The sequence below is a fragment of the Manis pentadactyla genome, chromosome 5 (assembly GCF_030020395.1).
Source record: "Manis pentadactyla isolate mManPen7 chromosome 5, mManPen7.hap1, whole genome shotgun sequence".
Taxonomy (NCBI): Eukaryota; Metazoa; Chordata; class Mammalia; order Pholidota; family Manidae; genus Manis; species Manis pentadactyla.
The window spans coordinates 112,231,320-112,250,841 of record NC_080023.1 but is presented as its reverse complement, the minus strand read 5'-3'; the positions used below and the strand labels follow the sequence as shown (position 1 = coordinate 112,250,841).

General features: G+C 34.2%; 1 protein-coding gene across 7 annotated transcripts in view; it reads left to right on the top strand.

The window, feature by feature from the left end:
- SCLT1 (sodium channel and clathrin linker 1) overlaps positions 1–19,522 on the top strand; it is a 200,934-nt gene that overhangs the window by 87,248 nt on the left and 94,164 nt on the right. For 6 of the 7 annotated variants that reach the window (XR_005028388.2, XR_005028387.2, XM_036903384.2 and 3 more), the window contains 2 exons: positions 11,084–11,174; positions 14,237–14,328. The exons of the other annotated variant lie outside the window; for it this stretch is intronic. Coding sequence is in view for 4 of the 6 variants with exons in the window: in XM_036903384.2 (XP_036759279.1) it covers positions 11,084–11,174; positions 14,237–14,328 (183 nt within the window). In the remaining 2 variants the exon portion in view is untranslated. The remainder of the gene's footprint in view (positions 1–11,083; positions 11,175–14,236; positions 14,329–19,522) is intronic. 7 annotated transcript variants of the gene reach the window in all.

Here is a 19,522-nt window from a genome sequence, read left to right as displayed (position 1 = left end):
ACCAGGTACCACCCTCTACTGACATTCTGAATGAATGAGGTTCCTATAAACTATGTATATATAGTTGCAAAAACTCACTTTCATACACAGAAAGCATAGGGAACTACTACTAGTATGATAGGAAATTATATTCTAACATAGAATGTAGAATTTTGATCTACCTTAAGTTGTGTATAATTTTGAGTTTAATTGTGTAAAAGTTATGTACAGATGAACTGTTTTAAGTCGGAAGAGCCTCTTTTTTTAATGTTTGATAGCTCTGTACATGGATTATTAATATCCAATGCTTTTAGAGTTTCTTTGTAGGATTCTATCTTTTGAATAGATTTAATCATTACACTGCCACTAAAGATTGAAAGGAAAAAAAATTAAAATAAAACTATTCCCATTTTTGCTACTTATTAACAGTAGTAAAAGCAGTAGTGATCTTAAAAATTCAAAACTTTGCCTAAAATTATGTTTGGGGATTTACTAAAGTTTTTAAGCATAAATGATTGGCTTTATTATACTGGGTAACTACAGAAGTACTGATTAAAGTACCTAATACATGTGTGCATCTTTCCTTTTTTTTAAATATACAAATTTAGACTATCAAATCAGTAAAAACTTGGGTTTTATTTCTCAGAATCTTACCATTTTCATTGTATAAATGAAATACTGTAAACATTTCTAGGATTCTCTTGATACGAAACTGCAAAGAAACAAAAACTTATCTTAAAGTAGATTCATTATATTTGATGTTAAATCTCAAAAAAAGTATTGATAATGAAAGCATTTAAATTTTTGTCCAAGTTAATGCTATTACTTTAGTACTGTTATGTTATACTTGGTCATACTTTGCTTAACAGAGGAAAGCTTTGTTTTTTAAATATTTATTCAAATGTATTCACTATTACAAGTAATGAAAATTACATTGAAGAAAAATCCCAGAAATTTTGAATTGTTTGAAAAGAAAGCATACCTGAAAATAAAATGTGCTTTTAAAAATATTCCTTTGGAGCAAAAATAAAATATATGGGAAGTTATAACATCAATATTATTAGTATTTAACTAGTTATTCTTGTTTCTTTAATCAGATTTTTTTAAGTAAAATGATTTTTGACCTTTATAATATTATGTACACAGCATATATCTATGCTTGTAGATATATGCTATATTAAATCATTTGCATATAAAATAATATAAGCATAGTATTAAAGTTCCTTCATAAAATTAAATTAGTATTATTTTTGTTGGTTCCTTTAAAGATTTCACAAATTTGAATATTTTAAAGAACTCACAACACTCCACAAAGGTACATAAGGCTTTTATTTAAGGGCAAAGGATATTAGGCAGTAAGAAAAAGCACACAGGCAAGCACAGGGTTTCCAAATGACCTCTAGGCACAAGTGCCCCAGGGTCTTTATTCATACAAAGACATGCTTTGACTCCATATGGACTACTAACCTGTGTGCAGTGAATCTTGGCTTCAGGAAAGCTCAAGGTAGAAGTTCCCACCAGGGTCTTTTTTTGCCCCTCTGGTAATATATTCAGCCCGGCTGTCTAACCAGATATATCAGGTGAAAACCATTAGTAAACAAATCCTGCCTGGAGGTTACTAGAAGAGATTCAGACTTTAAGTGGCACATCATAAATTCCACTTTTCATTTTTGTCCAAGAGTATGGCCATGCCCAAGCTTTCTCAATCCATCTGTAAATTAATACTGTACCACACAGTTCCTGACAACTTAAAGTCTAAAGAACAGAAAGATTATGATAGTAGTGTACATTTGTGTAAACTACAATAAAATTTATAAGGGACTTTAATATGCATTAATTTATTTGAACTTTGTGATAATTCTGTGAGCTATGAGGGAAAGTTTTTTATATCTCCATTTTACAGCTGCAATTTTGAGACACAGAGAAGTGTCTGTGTTCACTTGGCTTTTGAACCAATCGGCCTAGTTCACCTGGCTTTTGTGGTGATGAGACAGGGATGGTGAGTGTAGTCAGAGTAGGGTGAGGGTTTCGGGGGGGAAAAGCAGAGCGGAATATTTACAGTCAGAGCAATGTAACAATGGGTAATGAAGTCCCTATTGAAAGTCTGTGCTAAGCATTATGCAAAGTCAAGGTCACACTAACTCTCTAGGGTAAAGATACAGACATCTTCAGTGAGATCAGTTAAAGGTCAAAAGGCGAGAAGCAACTTGGCCTGGAAAGTTTGAGTGTTCTGCAAGGGTATCAGTATAACCCGTGACTCTGTTGTCAGCCCTAGCAATCAGACCATGACCCAGCCCACCTTGAGGACAGGGCAGGTGATGCAAGTCCACACCCCTAAGTTTTTTTCATGTTCTCGAAAAATCCTCAACTGCCTATAAAACCCCCTAGTTTTTTATGGACTCTCTTGTCCCCTCCTGGCATGAGCCAAGAGCTCTTCCCTCTCACTTTATTTCTAAATAAAAGCATGTACCTTGCTCTCCTACCTTGAATGTTTGTGAAGTTCATTCTTCGGCTTTGTGAACAAGAACCCCGGCATCAGTGATAGAACCAGATCTAGAAGACAGACCTTACAACTTTTATTTTAGAATATTTTTCAATATTTCATGCCAGAAGTGGATATATAAAATTATTTACATCCTTTCTGTCTTGTGGAACAGTGTGGAAAAAATAAGTATATATAAAACTACTGCTTATTTTTCCTCTGAAACATAGTTTTTGTGTTTTAAGGATTTAAATAATTTAAATGCTTTTAGAATATTTTTCCTTTTAATGACATACAAAAACAGCTCTTAAGATCAGTGCCTGAACTTTTTTTTTCTTTTACTTACATAGGAGAGAGATTCTGTTTCAAATGAGGTAATATATATTTGGAAGAATTGTTCACAAAATTATTATCCTAGGACTTCCACACATGAATATCAAATTGTATATGCAAGACCTAAGTAAAATATCAAGATATAGTTGTATCTATGACTATCTCTCTCCTTTCCTTTTTTTTTTTTAGGAGAGCAAGGTACAGGCTTTTATTTAGAGATAAAGTAAAAGGACAGAGCTCCCAGCTCACACCCGGAGGGAACAAGAGAGCCCATAGTGGTGCGTTGGCTAGGGGGCTTTATAGGCAGTTGAGGATTTTTCAAAAACATGAAAACCTTAAGGGTGTGGACTTGCATCACCTGCCCTGTCCTCAAGGTGGGCTGGGTCATAGTCTGATTGCTGGGGCTGACAGCAGAGTCACTGGTTATGCTGATACCCTTGCAGAACACTCAAACATTCCAGGCCAACTTGCTTCTGGCCTTTTGATCTTTAACTGATCTCACTGAAGATGTCTATATTCTTAGGTATCTTTCCCTAGAGAATAAGTATGACCTTGACTTTGCATACTGCTTTACAGAGTTTCAATTGGGACTTCTTTGTCCATTGTTACATTGCTCTGACTGTAAATATTACACCCTGCTTTTCCCAGAGGCCATCACCCTACTCTGACTACACCCACCATCCCTGTCTCATTCCATCCTCTACAGATGGAGACCCTAGCTGCTGCTAGGGACAGGGGGCGACAACCGCTCTGGCTGCTGCATGCTGAGAAGGGGTGCAGTAAAGGGTGCGGTTAGGTCTCCATCAGTGGTCAGTTGAGAGGGCCTCAGAAGATGGGCACTTCTATTCCTGGTTTCATTTCTATTACTATTTGCAGTTTTGTGGCTTCTAGGCAAGATAGAACAAATTGTGTTATTAGGTTAAGTAGCAACATCTGGAGTTGGATTTTCTATTTTGGAAGGACAAAGTTAATGAGATTAAGAATGCATGATTGAATATGAGAACTAGAAGTAGTAAAACTTTAATTGAAATGATAGGTGAAAACTAAAGCATTTGGAAAATCATAGCCAAATATTTTGAAGAAGCTAGAATTCTGGATCTAGTTTATGTCCCAATGACTAGTATTGGATTTAGTATGGATAAGGCTGCATTATTGAAACAATACTTTTCTCTACAATCACCCTCATTTGTATTAGAAGTAACCAGGTAAAGAAAATAATTAACACTTGGCTTTATTATTTGCATAAGTGCAGCAAGAAGAGCAATTGATTACATAGGCTCTTTTAAATATGCTTTGCTGGAACATTTTATAAAGAATTTCAGATTGAACTTTTAAAGGCCTTCTGAGGCCAGACAGCCAAGCCAGACTTGCCATCAGGTTTTGCCTGCAGTACCTGTAGATTTGGGTGAACCTCTCTTCTCGAGGTCCCCAAGACATCCTGAGGTTCCTGCACCTGCCAGGAAGTGACCTTCCTTACCCACCTGGTAAGGCTGCTGGGAACCCTGTAAGCAAGGTACTGGGCCAGTTCTTCCAAGGGGCTTTGTTAGCTCTATAAAGTCAACCTTAGTTCCTTAAAGCTGTTCATATCCGAGTGTATGCACGTGTCTCTCAGGTATGACATTCCAGTCAAAGCCTTGGTAATATAACCTGTGTTTTTAATTGGACCTCTTACAAGGAAATCAGGTTCTTATTGAACTTATGCAAATAAACATACTGCCATGAAATATAAAAATAGTCTCTGAGAGTTTTTAAATTCTGGAGGGATCAGGGAGAGAAAGATAAATGTTTCAATTCTGCTTATAAAGATAGTCATTTATTAAACTGTTGTCAGCTTAAGAGAAAAAGCTTAAAACACTTTATCAGCAACATTTGAAACAAAAAGCCACAAAATCATCTTCCTTAGTTTACTTAATCCTATGTAACCAATATCTGTTCGGCTGAAATCTAGTTCTTTACTAGTTGAGGAGTAATAAACCGTGACTATAGATGACAAAAGACTTACAAATGACAATGATTAAAGATCGGGTGAGAGCTTACTGTAAGACAGTTGACATAAGGAAATTTGGATATTTCTGTAACACAAAACATTCAGTAACAAAGTTTAGTATCATTCTCTTTTATAGTGCTTTCCAGGTAAATATATATCAGATAAATAAGCCAAATTAGCCAAGTATTTTCCCTGATGAGGAGAAAAAATTCTTCTGACATGTTCCAGGGGCCCTCTGGAAAATATCAGAGTTAACTAGAGGTAAAAGTACCTTTTGAATTTGATTTTGGGAAGTTGTCAGAAGAAAGTTTCTTTGGCACTTGCTTTAATAGGATTATAGTTGCCATGAAGCAATACTTATCCATTTAACCAGAATGACAGCAAAATACCTCAAAGGCAAATAAAGAAGGTTACACAGTTGTTAGCATAGTTTAGCTTTTAGTCCTTTTAATATTAAGATCTCTTTTTCTTAAATACTCTGACAACTCATTGAGACTTTAAGCATGAGAAACTGCTTTGATAAAACAATTAGAGAACCCTTTGCAATCTTTCAATATTAGGAGCAGACTAACAGTTAAGAAAACTTTGTCTTTTTAACTGAAAACGAAATTCTAATTTTGCTGTATACTTGATACTGAGACTCATTTGCTTTAATTTTATATAGCATGATCATATTAAATTCTTCCACAAACTTTCTACAACCTTCTTTTTACATTTAGAGTTCTCCCTCTAAAAAAACAGCTGTACTTTAGAACTAAGTTACTTTCTTTTATCAGAAGACACATTCTTTAGCATGCAGAAATGTTTTCCTTATTCCTTTAAGTAGTTTTAATTAGAATTTAAAACCATTAGGTACCTTAATTTTTAGTGAACACTGAGAAGCAGGCTATTGTAAACTGTTACACTAGCATTCTTTAGATTGACAAATTTATGAACATTTTATACTTTCTGTAACCATGAGCTTTACAGTACAATCTCTCACTAAGCACAAAGTGTATCTTCTTAACTTAGCAAAACTTTAAAGTTTTAGGTTACCACAAAGATTCTCAGGCTGTAGGTAGGTATACACACTGTAACACACAATTATTAAGGTCTTCACTTGCCACACTTATTTAGTTCATTCATTCCTAACAACTATGCTAGATTACTTACAAAACCTTTACTGAATATCAGACAAAGTCAAGCCTCTAAGCATTTTATTCTTGAAAGATTTAGCAGAAAACATCAACTTAAATGACTTTAGGTAAACTTAGGCAGCTGGTAACCATAAGGACATGTCCGTTTCAGTTCAACTTAAATTAGCATTAATGCTTAATATTTTCAGTTAGAATTTTCTGGAAGTTTTAGAATGCCCAATTTTCACAAGCGCTTGTCTTTAAATCAATTTTATTAATACCATCCGGAGGTAGAAAAATCTTTGATTTACACACTTAGATGCACAAACATACAGATTGAGACATAATGACTACAGTTAGCAATCCTGTTCATAAAAGAACATATACACAGACAGATAAACTGATATAAAGATTTGAGTTACTGATATCCAATTGCCTTCTTTGGTTTTAGTTTATTTGATTAAAAGTATCTCAGTTTTCAAGAATACACTCCTAGAGCAAGCAGTTTATGTAATTGGGTTAAGGTTTAGATGGCCCCAGACTAACAGGGCAAATGAAGGCTCTGAACTGATAGGAACTGTGTGTCCAGGGGGCTGGAAATGAAATGCAAGTAAATTCTATCACCAGTCATTTAAAGCCAGGCTGTATTGTAAAAGATAAATTTCTTCTATTTCAGGGAGTCTAGTTTAAATCCTCCCAATTTTTGAAGATAATGTTGAATCCAATAAGAATAGATTTTCACCAAAAAAATTTAGAAAACTAGTCCCATATTGTAGTAGTTTACAGGACTTTTGACTATTTTCTTTCCTTACATTAAAATAAGTTTAGCTGCGTTACCTTATAATATTGTATACTTCTCTCAGGGACCAAGCCTCTCCATTAGAGAGTTTCTATTGAAGCCAGGCCTGTGTGCAGAAGATAAGACACTTTTTCAGGGTCTGGGGATCAAATTTGCTCCCAGTTCTTTAGAATGCAAGCTAGAGGCATGTCTGGCTTTAAACTTGAAGAGGAAGCTCCCACCTGGAAGAGAGAAACACAGGTGTGCGACACCTGGTCAGCCTTTCTCTGTGAGGGCATCCCCTCGCCTTGGAGCCTGGGTGACAGTGGTCAATCACCTCCTCTGCCAGGCCTACTAGATTTAACCACTCCTTACCAGCATGGCCTGTACCTTGCCTTGATTCCCTTCTTGCCTTCCCACTAAGCAGGAGTTGCTTCAGAGCTCTGGATCTAGTGGGGACCTCACCAGTATGCTCTTACTTTACGCCTTCTGGGACTCCTGATCCAGACCCTAGTTTCTCTGCACAGGCTTTAGCACAGTCCACTCAGGCTGCAGGTAAGGAAATGCCATAGCCCCAGGAAGACTGCCTCCAAGGAAGAGAGATCAAAAGAATAGAGCCATGGCTAGAATTTAAACGGGGCCATTTGCATGTACAGTTATGGAGGTGGGGGTGTCTATACTCAAACACCAGTTTCTGCCACTGCCTGAGAATTATTTAGCCAGTCACCCACTATAACAAATCTGATCTCTGAGACAAGAGGTCAGGGGTCATCTGCGACTCTCGCATAGGCAGCAGCCTAGCTGGATGTTCACTCAGTGCCATGGGATCAATCGGCCAGAGCCGAGGTCCAAGGACCACTGTCTACTAGACAGGTCGGCCCTCGGAGTCCGCAGATTAGGATAGGAAGTCGGCTCAGCCACTCCCCGATATTCCCATCCATCTGGAGGCAGGGGATCAAGGAGCGGCAGACACCGGGGAACCTTTCACCCTAGACTTAAGACTGGTAGCCGATGTTAATCATCTTTTAAGTGGCTAACGGGTGCCCAGACACATTTTTATGAGATAAAAAGAACAGCATTTAGTTAGGAATAAGAGCAAAGTGTGGATCTCCTACCTTGCAGTGGTAAGCATCGGGTTCCATGAAATTGATGAAGTTAGGAGAGAGTTAGGAACTCCCCCTGCCTCACTCAGAGGCCAGGGCGGGCTAAAGAAGCAGGCTGGAAGTCAGAGGCAGAGACAGAGAGTCACTCCTCATGGATACCCAATTGGGCTGTCGGGGTCTGATTCCAGACATGTGGACCTTTGAGAAGCCGCTGAAGTGTAGCCTCAGCCTAGACTCTCGCAGTTACCCACAGCTTTCCTCCGTCCCTCGCATCCAAGGAGATGCCTCTGAAAGGGAATCCTGGCTTCCACTCAGGTGACTTTCCCAGCTCCCAAGGGAGATGGGGGATCCACTGAGGGAGATACAGGGGAGCCTGTCGCTTGAGACTTTGAGATCAGCAGCCGGGCTAGTCCCATTTAAGTGGCTGACAAGTGCCTGATTTTGTGTGCCACAGACCGCTTCCTTCTATAAGGACAGCAAAAGAAAAGGCAGGCTTGGATGCCAATACTCACCTCCAAAGTTATCCCGGAGGAGCCCCCAAAGATGATGCCAGGGTTCTTGTTCACGAAGCCGAAGAACGAGCTTCACAAACACTCAAGGTAGGAGAGCAAGGTACAGGCTTTTATTTAGAGATAAAGTAAAAGGACAGAGCTCCCAGCTTTCACCAGGAGGGGACAAGAGAGCCCCTCTCCTTTCCTTTTGTGCTCTTTTTCATTTCATTTATAATATATTTACTTGTCAACTGTATGCCAGGTACTGTGTTATCTCCTGAGGATTTAAAAATTAATGAAATATGATCTTTGCCTTTACTAATCTTACATTCCATATTTTTTATAAACTCATAATCCATGAGGGAGTATCTGTTTGATAATATACAAAGTATTATGTATTATGAGGGCTGATATTATAGGGTTGTTTGCCTAGAAGTTAGTGAAGAATTTAGGTAAGGAAACTTTTGAGCTGAGTCTTAAAGATTGTTGAGGAATCTTTATCAGAAAAAGAGGAAGAAAGCTAGCCCAGTCAAATGTGAAAAAATAGACAGGGATATGCTTAGGAAACTGAGTTAGTGGTCTTTCATAGCTGGAGTGTAAATTATATGAGGGGAATTGGAAAGACATGAGACCTTGAGGCCACTTAATGACTAGCCTTATATGCCATGCAGAAGAGTGTTGATTGTGTGCCCAAAAATGGCAGAATGCATAAATGGTTATTAAGCAAGGATTTTTATCACTAGATAAATTTTTTTGCAATAAGAATGCATTACAGAGGGTGAATTAAAGAGGATACCAGCAATGAAGGTACCAGTTTGGAATCTATTGGAACAGTCCTGAGAAGTAATGATGGGGGCCAAAGCTTGGGCCATGGAAGTGGAAATGGAATATACAGTTGAATCATTAGTGTATTTAGAAGTAGAATCTTTAGGCAAATGAGATAGAAGTGAGGAAATCATCTATTATAGATTTCTGGTGTTGACAGATTATCTAATCCACCTCTCTGCTGTTGGACATGAAACTGCTGAGACTGTCTTATAGTCAACAAAATTGCATTAGGTTACATTACTAGTTTAGTGAGAAAACTGAGTTCCTGAATTTAGGGTTCTCTAAATTGCACTTTATTCCTACTGTATCTCTACCAGATAATTTTTTTCTTAATCATGCTATGACCTTATATTTGTTTATATTTTACAGTGTACTTTAATGTACATTATCATCTATTTTGATTTGTTCAGCAACACCATAACACAAATAGAGCAAGCATTATTATCCCCTTTCTGAAGGAAGAAAAACCAAGTCAGTGTGGGTAATTCTCTTATTCAGAGTTTATTCAGTTTTATCATTACTACTTAAACGTCTTCTTACATTTTTCCTTTTAAAATATATAGAATTGTATAGCTAGTAAGTTCATTTATTGATTCTTATAATAAATGGACTCCTGAAATTATCTCTAAGCTTAAAGTAGATTTTGAGTGCATTTTTGTAAGGTGGTTTTTTTGGGTTTTGTGGGTTTTTTTTGTTCATTTGGTGAATCATTTTGCAAGTAGAAAAAAATCTATTATGTCTGATGAATTCAGGTATTTATAAATCAGATTATTTAAAGGAAAGCATTTTCTTAAATCCTTAATCATAAAACATTATTGGGACCATTTTTTGATAGTATATCATAAAAGACTCTCTTTAAATACCAGTTTCATTACTTATTTGTAAATCCTTGAGCAAGTTGTAAACCTCTATCAACCTCACTCTCCTGACTTCAGTTTGATACAGTAGTAGTACTTAATTCATAGTTACTGTGCTAAGTGAAATGATGTCTGCAAAGCATTGAGGACAGTTCCTGGTACCTAGTAACTACCTGATAATTTTAGCTACTATTAGATTTGCATTTACCATTTATATTATGCTAATAAGCATTGTAATTATAAATACTGTTAAAGAGTCAAAAGTAAAATGAGTTAATATGTATTATGAATTTTGCATCAAATAATTTCTTAAAATTCAACAGCACTAATACTATTTATATTTATAATACATACATAAAATATAAAAAATAAGCATAGTTCCTAAAGGAGCATCCTTCCTAAAAATATATGTTTTTTACATAATCCAAGTGTTCTGTACTCAATGCTTAATTGATATGATATTTAAAATCATTTTTTCTGTTTCAGAAAATCTTTTTCTAAAATCTTTTCTATGGGTAGTCAAGAAGATATTGAAACTTATTTGATATTATTAGGACATTCAAAAACTTGTGTTTTTTTTGTCCTTTTCAACTACAATTTCTGAAGAAAGTAAATATATTGAGACAAATGTTTTCATTTCATTATGTTAAGTGGTTTCATGTAATACATACTTCTGGTGTTTAAGGGATGATCAGGCTTTTGAAGGTTAGGTTCAGCTTCATAGAAAAGTCAATCAGCCATTCTTCTGTAACTCTATTAATTCAGGAATAGATATAATCATATTCTACTTAGTAAATTGGCATTCTTGTTAGGTAATTTATCAAGGTGATAAAATTCTTTTTCATGAAATATGTTGAGTTATTTAAGTATAAAATATCATTTATCCAAATGAAGTATTAATGACTCCCACTTTGCAGCCCACCCCCTAGTCAGGTATACTTTTTCTTCTTCACTCTCTTCTATGTGCATTTTATTAATAATATAGGAATATTTCAGTTATATATCCCTAGATCAATTTTTAGGTACAAAAGAGTTAGTATTGATTTTACCAAATTTGAATATCTTTTCTAACTTTTTTAATTCTTTCTGATCAATGAAAATAGTGTTGATTAATTTACTTTCTGTTTTAGACAAGCTAAGTTAGATCTTAGAGTTGCAAAAGCTAAAGTGGAAGAGTTAATTAAAGTGACTGAAGATCTTCAAGGACAGATGCAAAAGAAGGTATTTTTCCTATTTCTAAGACAACTGAATGCCTAGAGCTTAGTTTTCTATGTATTTTATTGTTGATCTATTTTTGATTAGGTATTCAAGAGGATTGCTGGAAAATGATTTAATCATTTTATTGCCCTCTACATATAAAGTATGCATTTAGGAAGCTAAATTATACTATTGGAAATAACTTTTTATGTCCATTCACTTTAAGTCAATAAAACTTCAAAGTCATCCCTAAATACATCATTGCTGAAATGCATATTAGTGCAAGATCAAGTTTTGGTTAATTGGCTATATGGAGATGGAAGAGAAGCATTTAATACTACATTCTGTTTAATTTATGAAAATATGTATTGGAATAAGAGACTGACTTTTTATGTATAGTAAGGAAATGTCAGGCTTTAGATTTAGATGGGTGTAATTATTAAAAATACTAGCTCTGGCACTTTTTTGGCTGTGTAACTTTTCTACGTCTAATTTCCTAATCTGTAAAAGTTGCTGATAGATTTCTAATAATATAGATTTGTGAAAGGCTTATGCAAAACTTCCTATAGATGGCAGTTATAAAAATTGGGTAGATTTTTTAAGACACTAGAGAGTATCCAAAAACAAAAAGGCACTGGAAGAGGTAAGAATTGTGAGTTTTTAGTTTTCTGACCTGAGAGTTCTCCCCAGTCCCCACAGATTTAACTTCAGAAAACTACAGCTTTATGTGGACTTGAGATGCACAAGATCAAAGTTTAGGGTCAGAAAAGCAGTAGCAATTTAAAGAAGAAATATTGGCAGTATGAGAACCACACAAAAAAATAAGACCCAAAATATGACCAAATTCATGGCTTACAGCCAAACTATGTGGGGGTGGAGGGAGAGGGACCCCAGGAATTCCAGTGAAAAAGTAGGCAGAAACCTAAGAGAAATCTGCCCTTGTAAGATAGAGCCTGTGGAACTTGGCATTTGAGTGTGCTGCTTTAATGTTTGAAGTATCAGAGGACAGAGCCCAGAGCTGTCAGGGCAGCTAGAAATTACAAGAGAATCTCTAAGAACAACCACACCACAGAGAGTTTGAGCCCTACCTCAGCCCAAATCTTGCTTGATCCACAAATTACACAAGCACAGAGGGGTTCCCTGGAAGACTACCTAAAAATGTAACAGTGGAAAGAAGAATTGGTCATGAATGACAGTGCTGTGTACTGTAGGGGAAACATTTCAGAGTTTGAATCTAGGCAAAATAATTGCCTACTTGAACAACAACAGCAAATCATCCTCAAAGGAACAAAACAGAATCCGGAGTAACTGCAATGCATTATTTATATATTTTCAACCAAAACTTACTAGACAGGGAAGTGTGACTGATGGGGATAGAGAGGAGAAGGGGAGGCAGTCTATAGAAACTCACAGTCAGTGAGCCTAGCTGTGGATTTAGTAGGCAAAGGCTTCAAACAAGCTATTATAATTGTTCAGGGAATTAAAGAAACTATTTTTAAATTACAGTAAAATGAATTTTCAGTGAAGGAGTTTTAATTGAGAACTAGAAAATTTTTAATAGAAATTTTAGAGTTAAAAAGTAAAGTAACTGAAATAAAAATTTCATTAGATGGGCTCAAAAATAAGTTGGAAAAAGCAGAAGAAATAATCAGTGAACTTGAAGACAGATCAATATAAATTTTCCTATCCAAAGAACAGAGTGTAAAACATACAAGAAAAGTGAATAGGACCCTAGAGATCTGTGGAAAAATATGAAGCAAGCCAACATAAGGGTAATTGGAATTACAGAAGGCAGAGGGGCAGAAAAGATGTTTAAAAAAATAATGGCAGAAAACTTCCAAAATTTGACAGAAAACATTTACAGATCCAAGAATCTCAGTGAACCCCAAGTAGGACAAACACAAAATCACTTTTAGACACATATGACAACACAGACAGCCACTAACAAAGAGAAAACTAAAAGCAGCAATAGAAAAATGGCATAAACAGTGAACAGCAATACGAATAATGGCTGATTTCTCATTGAAGCTGTGGAAGCAGAAAACATTAGAATAATATATCTGAAGTGCTGAAGGAAAAAATGCTTGTTAAGAATTCTGTGTCCAGTGAGACTGTACTTCAAAAATGAAGGCAAAATAAAGGCATTCTCAGATAAATAAAACTGAGTGAATTTGTCACTAGGAGAGCTGTCCTTCAAAAATGTTAAAGGAAATTCTTTAGGCTGAAAAGAAATGACAACAGGTGACAACTCTGATATAGGAAGAAATTCAGAGCAACAGGAGTTGTAAATATGAAATAATATATATACATATTTTGCATTGCTCTAAATAATATCATAATAGACTTGTTTATTTTAAAGCACAACACTGTATTTAATGGATTTATGAAGTATGCAGATGTATACATGCCAACAAGGCAATGAATACAAGGATGGTACATGAAAATAAATACACTGTTTCAAGGTTCCAGTATTTTCTCTGAATTAACTAAATATTAACTCTAAATGAATGGGCATAAGTTAATGATGCATATTATAGACTGTAGAGAAATTACTGAAAAATAACTCAGAATACAGCTAAAAGCCAAGAAAAGAATTAAAATGGTATTGTAAAAAAATGTTTCATATAACATAAGCTAGGAAAGGATGAACAGGATTTTTTTAAGATAAAAATAAACCCTCTTAATTTATTTCAAAGCATCGCTATGTCAAAGAAGAAACATCCTGTGAGCATAATGAGATGCAGTATAACCTAGTTAAGAGCACCTATTCTAAGGGCAGACTGTCTGCGTACAAATCCCTGCCTTGTTTTGTTAGATTTGCACTATAGACATGGTTTGAAATATTGGCAAAAGTCTAAATACAATGACTGTTTTGATTATTGGTTTTTTAATTGATAGTGAGGTTTTCTTCCCCCATTTTAGTATATGCTTGACTTGTTTCCAAAGTGGTATTGCTTCTTTAAACTTACATATTAAATTCTAGCAGTAGAATAACTCTGTATAGTGAACTATTTTCTTTATGCTGTATAATGACATATTGAATTTTCATATACTCAAATTAAGCTTACAGTTTCTTTATTTTCTAGGAGGAGGATATGGTGTCTGTCCAAAGAAGAGAGGAAGCATCAGATAGGCGCTTACAGCAGTTACAATCTAGTATAAAACAATTAGAAACAAGGTAAATTGTTAAATACACCCAGCTTTGTCCATATACTTAACAAAATATATTCCAGATCAGATTTTCAGTTTATGATATATTCTAGAATATATATTTTTTCACTGCTAAACAAACTAATCATAAGTTTATGAAGTCTGATTCTCTTCACATTGTGTATTTTAAAAAGTCATATTCAGAATATATTTTGAACATATATTCAAAGATCATTTCTGTCTTTACCTCCTCTCCACAGTAGTCATAGTCAAGTTTTAGTCAATCTGAAATTCAGAATGTTCTTTCTATCCTAAAACAGAAAAATAAAATTAAGTTGGGTATAAATGATATACAAAAATCGTTTGCTTCTAAATAGGTATACAAAAGAAAAAATACTTGAGAAACTTTGGAGTCTTCTGGAACAATGATTTTCATGTATCTTTGAAGGTTCGGATTTTTAAAATATTCTATAGCTTTGTCTTTAATCGCTATCTTAATATAATCAGTCACTGTAGAATTTTTTTGTTGTTTCCTTGTCCTTGTTTGTATTCCACTAATAAACTTAAAAATTATCATTTATTACCTATTAAAGATTTAAGATCTATTCAAGACCACTGCCCTTAAATTCACATTATAGTTTATAGCTGAAAAATACACTGTGTATGATTGGAATCTGTTACACTTAGAAATAGCGCACTGATCTGAGCACATCAAGAATTGAGATCTCAGTTCCAGTCACAGATCCATGGCTAATTTATTGTTTGTTCAGAAAAAAATTTACTATCTTCTGTTTCCTGTAATTTCCTTCTCACAGCAGTTTGAGAATTAATTGATTTTAACTGCTAACTTGAGATTCTGCTGAAAGGAGTTGTAGTTTTTAAGTACTAGGGTTTGGGGTGTTTTGTTTTTCATTTTTCTAAACTTTTCAGCAGTTGTTTTATTGCTTTCCTGAACTTTGTGTTAACCTTAGAAAAATGTCTGTGGCTATAGATTTTTCCTTTCTGTTATATTAGTAGCATTCTGTGCTATGAAAATATATATTACTAAATACTCAAAACCATAAAATCTGAATGAGTGAATTTTAGTTCATTTTGATTTTCATTATATTAAATCATGGGAATCAAGTTGTTTATTCATGCAACAGTGCTTCAAGTTGTCTTTTTAGCTCAAGGATTTTGAGATTGTTGTTATTGTTGTTTTATTTTGTTTAACTTATAGTATAAAGCTATAATATAACCTAACTGAACATCTCTCTAAGAAGAGATCACTGCATATTTAAGAAAATCTAATATTTTTAAAGTCCAAAATTCAGCTAGCTACCTCTGAAAATGAAATTTTTATATTTGCTCTCCTTTAGAGCTATTTACATTAATATTATTACCATTATGATATTTAGAAATGGTTATAAAGTTTATATATAAGTTTGAAAATACCTCATACTTTTATATAAGAGAAAGTAGAGTTTTTAGTATAGTTGATGTGTCTCTAAGCAGTGTTCAGCCAATATGTTTTAGGGTGAATGTATCATATTTAATGAAACTGCCAGATTGAAAAATTATGTTTTTGAAAAAATGGTCATCCTTGTTCCCTAAAATCAAAGATTTTTGATGTTAATAAATACATCATATTTGAGTTATTAAAATTATTATGATTTACTTTTTAAGTTATTGTTTGTGACCCAAATTATTAGATCCAGAAACATCTAAGAAGCATACATCATTTTCTTCCATTATCCAAAGAAAGGTTATCCCCCCCCGCCTCTCATTTTCAGATCATTCATGGATCATCCTGGGAATGATCTCTAAGGAATGGTAGTTCTCTCTGGTAAACACTTTGCTCGTTTGTGTATGTTCTGCTGAATAAGGCATGAGTTAAATGAATAGAATTACTTTAAATTTAATCTCTTCAAAACTTTTAATTTGGCATTTCTTTTAAAATAACATGCAGATAAACAAAGAACTATTCCATTTAGGTGACTGGTGAAAAGTGATTTTCATTCTAAACATTGTTCCACTTTTGTTTACTATCCCTACTGCTAAACATAAGAGAATATATAAATTTTTAAATTAAAGATGTTGAAATGTGGTCCTGATTCTAAATGAAATTAGAAGATTTTGCATTGGAAATCAGTGAATATGGTTGGATAAAGTGTGGAGGACCATGAAAGTATGATAAAGTTAAATTTGGATTCTATATGATGTATTACATATTCTTTAGCCAGGACTACATGATGAAATTAATATTTTATGAAAATTAATTTGATGGTATTTTAAAGTTAACAGTATCTGGGGATAGGAATATACAATTGTTGGAATAGAAAGATTTTGAGATTTAGAGGCAGACAGAATTGCATTGTTTCTGATTCTAGTACATTCTGTCTTTTTACTTAGAGAAATTAACCAGTCTCACTTAGCTGCTGATTAAATGAGATGAAGATACTGTGAGAGACCCAGCAACAAGTTCATTATTTTACTTTCTTAAATCAATCCCTTCTTTTAGACTGAAGATAACTTCTCCCTAGAAAATTCAAATTTGTTTTCATTTTAAACTTTTATCTTTTATAAGATTTAGCATTTTACAAAGTCAATAGGTATTTGGAAGAGAGCTGATCTACTTATAAGACTAATAAATCATAGTAATTCTCAAAGGTAAAAAATTTTTTGCAGTTTCAATGGTTTTATGAAATAGAACAAGGTTGGAAGAAGGGCTATAATAAAATGCTACAAAGAATAGAATAGTTTTCCATGTTACGAAGAATAAAAGTCTCAAGTCTTTTCTACAATTACAGGTCTTTGATTTATTAGAAAAAGTTTGTAAATTAATCTGAGTTTTTAAAATAATTGTTATTGAACAAATAAAACTATATTAGTTATTGTATCGGTCCAATAAGGCAGTTTTAGTGTATGTTAAATAAATATAAATTGGCTTTTTATTGATTTTTATCAAAGGAGATTATATATGCATACCTTAAATGTCATGAGGTACCACATACCACAAGGTTTATAATGAAAAATAGATTCTTGTTAATAATTATCTCATTTCTTCACATAGCAAGTTTTTCTATGTACCTAAAACTAATTCACAGCTACTCTGTCAAAGCTCTAGACAGACTCTCAGTCTGGTCAACCACATCAGACCATTGTAATTGCATCTTTTTTTTTTAAAGAAATCCACTGGAGCCCTGTATTTTCTGCCTCAAAGTAGACTGTTTAGTAGGATTGATTCAAGCTGTCATCCTAAAGCTTCAGTTCACTGTGATCCTGGAGTTTCCTTCTTGCCACTCTTGTGTTGGAGCCAATGTTTTTCCTTGTTGACCTCCTCATTTTAATGGATACCATTGTCCATCAGCTTCCTAAAGACAAATAGGAGGTACTTTTTTTAAAGATGTTAGTTACTTTCTTAGAAATATCTTTATACTGCCTTCACAAGTGTTTTTTATAGTTTGTCTGAGTAATGAATCTTAGATTGGAAATCTTAAATTTTAAATAATTTCTCCCTAGAATGTTGATATTTTCCTCATATTGTCTAGCTTCCAGCTATAAGAAAAAGATTCCTATGTCATTCAAAATTCTAACACTTTGCATTTGTTATTATTTCCCCCACTCTGGAGACTTTCAAGATTTAAAATGAAAATAAAGGATTTGAAATATCTCAGGATCACCCCCCCACCACCACCACCACAATCAGTGTCATAAATTGCACACTGTGCACATTTAGTAAGAATCCTTTTTAATTCATTTTACCTAGGATGGTTCAATCTGGAAATTCACATTCTTCGATTAGGAATTTTTCATAGATTTTTTGTTTGATAACTTTTTTCATTTTTTCTGTTTTTCTTTTTTCTTGAACTTAATATTTGTTAAATATTGGACTTTATGGATTGGTCCCCTAATTTTCCTATCTTTTCTCTCCTCTTTTCTACTAATTCATTTATTTTCTCCTTTCTTGGAGGTTTCCTTAAATTTTCTTTCCATCTGTTCAGTATTTTGTTTGCCTATTGTGTTTTATTTCAAATAGCCATTTCTTATTCTCTGAGTGTTTCTCTTTCTATGATAGCTTACTCTTATTTAATAAGTACTATTACTCTTACTTAATAGGTGTTATGTCTTCTCTTAGTTAAGTATACTAAATATATATTTTTTACGTTTCTTTCTGCTATCTGCATTGTCTCTGCTTTCTCTACATTCCTTTTTCTCTGTTTGCCTGTGTTCTACCAAATGTTTGTTTCTATCTACTGCTATTTAAGACACTAAAGTGCTCATTTCAGCAGCACATGTACTAAAAGCTGGAACAATACTGAGAAAATTAGTGTGTCCCATATGCAGATTTGAGAAGCATTACAAGTTTTAAAAAACTGAACTCATAGATACAGAGAATAGATTGGTGGTTGTCACAGGCAGGAGGTGGGGTGTTGGTGAAGTGGGTGAAGGTGTCCAAAGGTACCAACTTCCAATTATAAAAGAAATAAAGTCATGGGGATATAATGTACACCATGGTGACTATAGTTAATAATACTATTATTTTACATTTGAAAGTTGTTGAGAGAATAGATCTTAAAAGTTCTTATCACAAGAAAAGAAATATGTAGTTATGTGTGGTGATAGATATTAACTAGACTTACTGTGATCATTTCACAATATATACAAATATTGACTCATGTTGTACACCTAAAACTAATATTATTTGTCAATCGTATATCAAAAGAATAAGATACTGAAAAACAGATAGGAAGCTAGGTATGCATAGCTGAGCTTATGGTCTGGCAGACTTACTGCATTATGTTTAGGCAGTGAGCTGGCTTTTTCCTTGGGCAGTCTCCAGATATCAGAAACTGAAGGTACTCTTTCTTGGATCAGTTTCTCCACGGCAGGATCCATTAGTCTTCTGCTATGAGCTTGATAGTGGAAGTAAACAAGCCCAAGTGTATTCCAGAAACTAAAGAGAGTCTGGTAAGTAACAATGTTCAGTATGCAAAGTTGCAGTAGTACCCTGGGTTTTAGTATGTCTTCTCACTGCCAACTTCATTTGAAGTGACAGCCCTTTTCTGTAAAGTTATACATACATGGATCTGTGTGTTGAATCTGTAACATTTAAGTGGAAGTTTCTTTTTAGTAGTATAACATATTTATTAGGAACACTGACCCTGGACCCAGACTTACTAAGCTGAAACTCTGGCTTCACCACTAAGTAGATGAATAACCTTGGGCAGGTTGCTTACCCT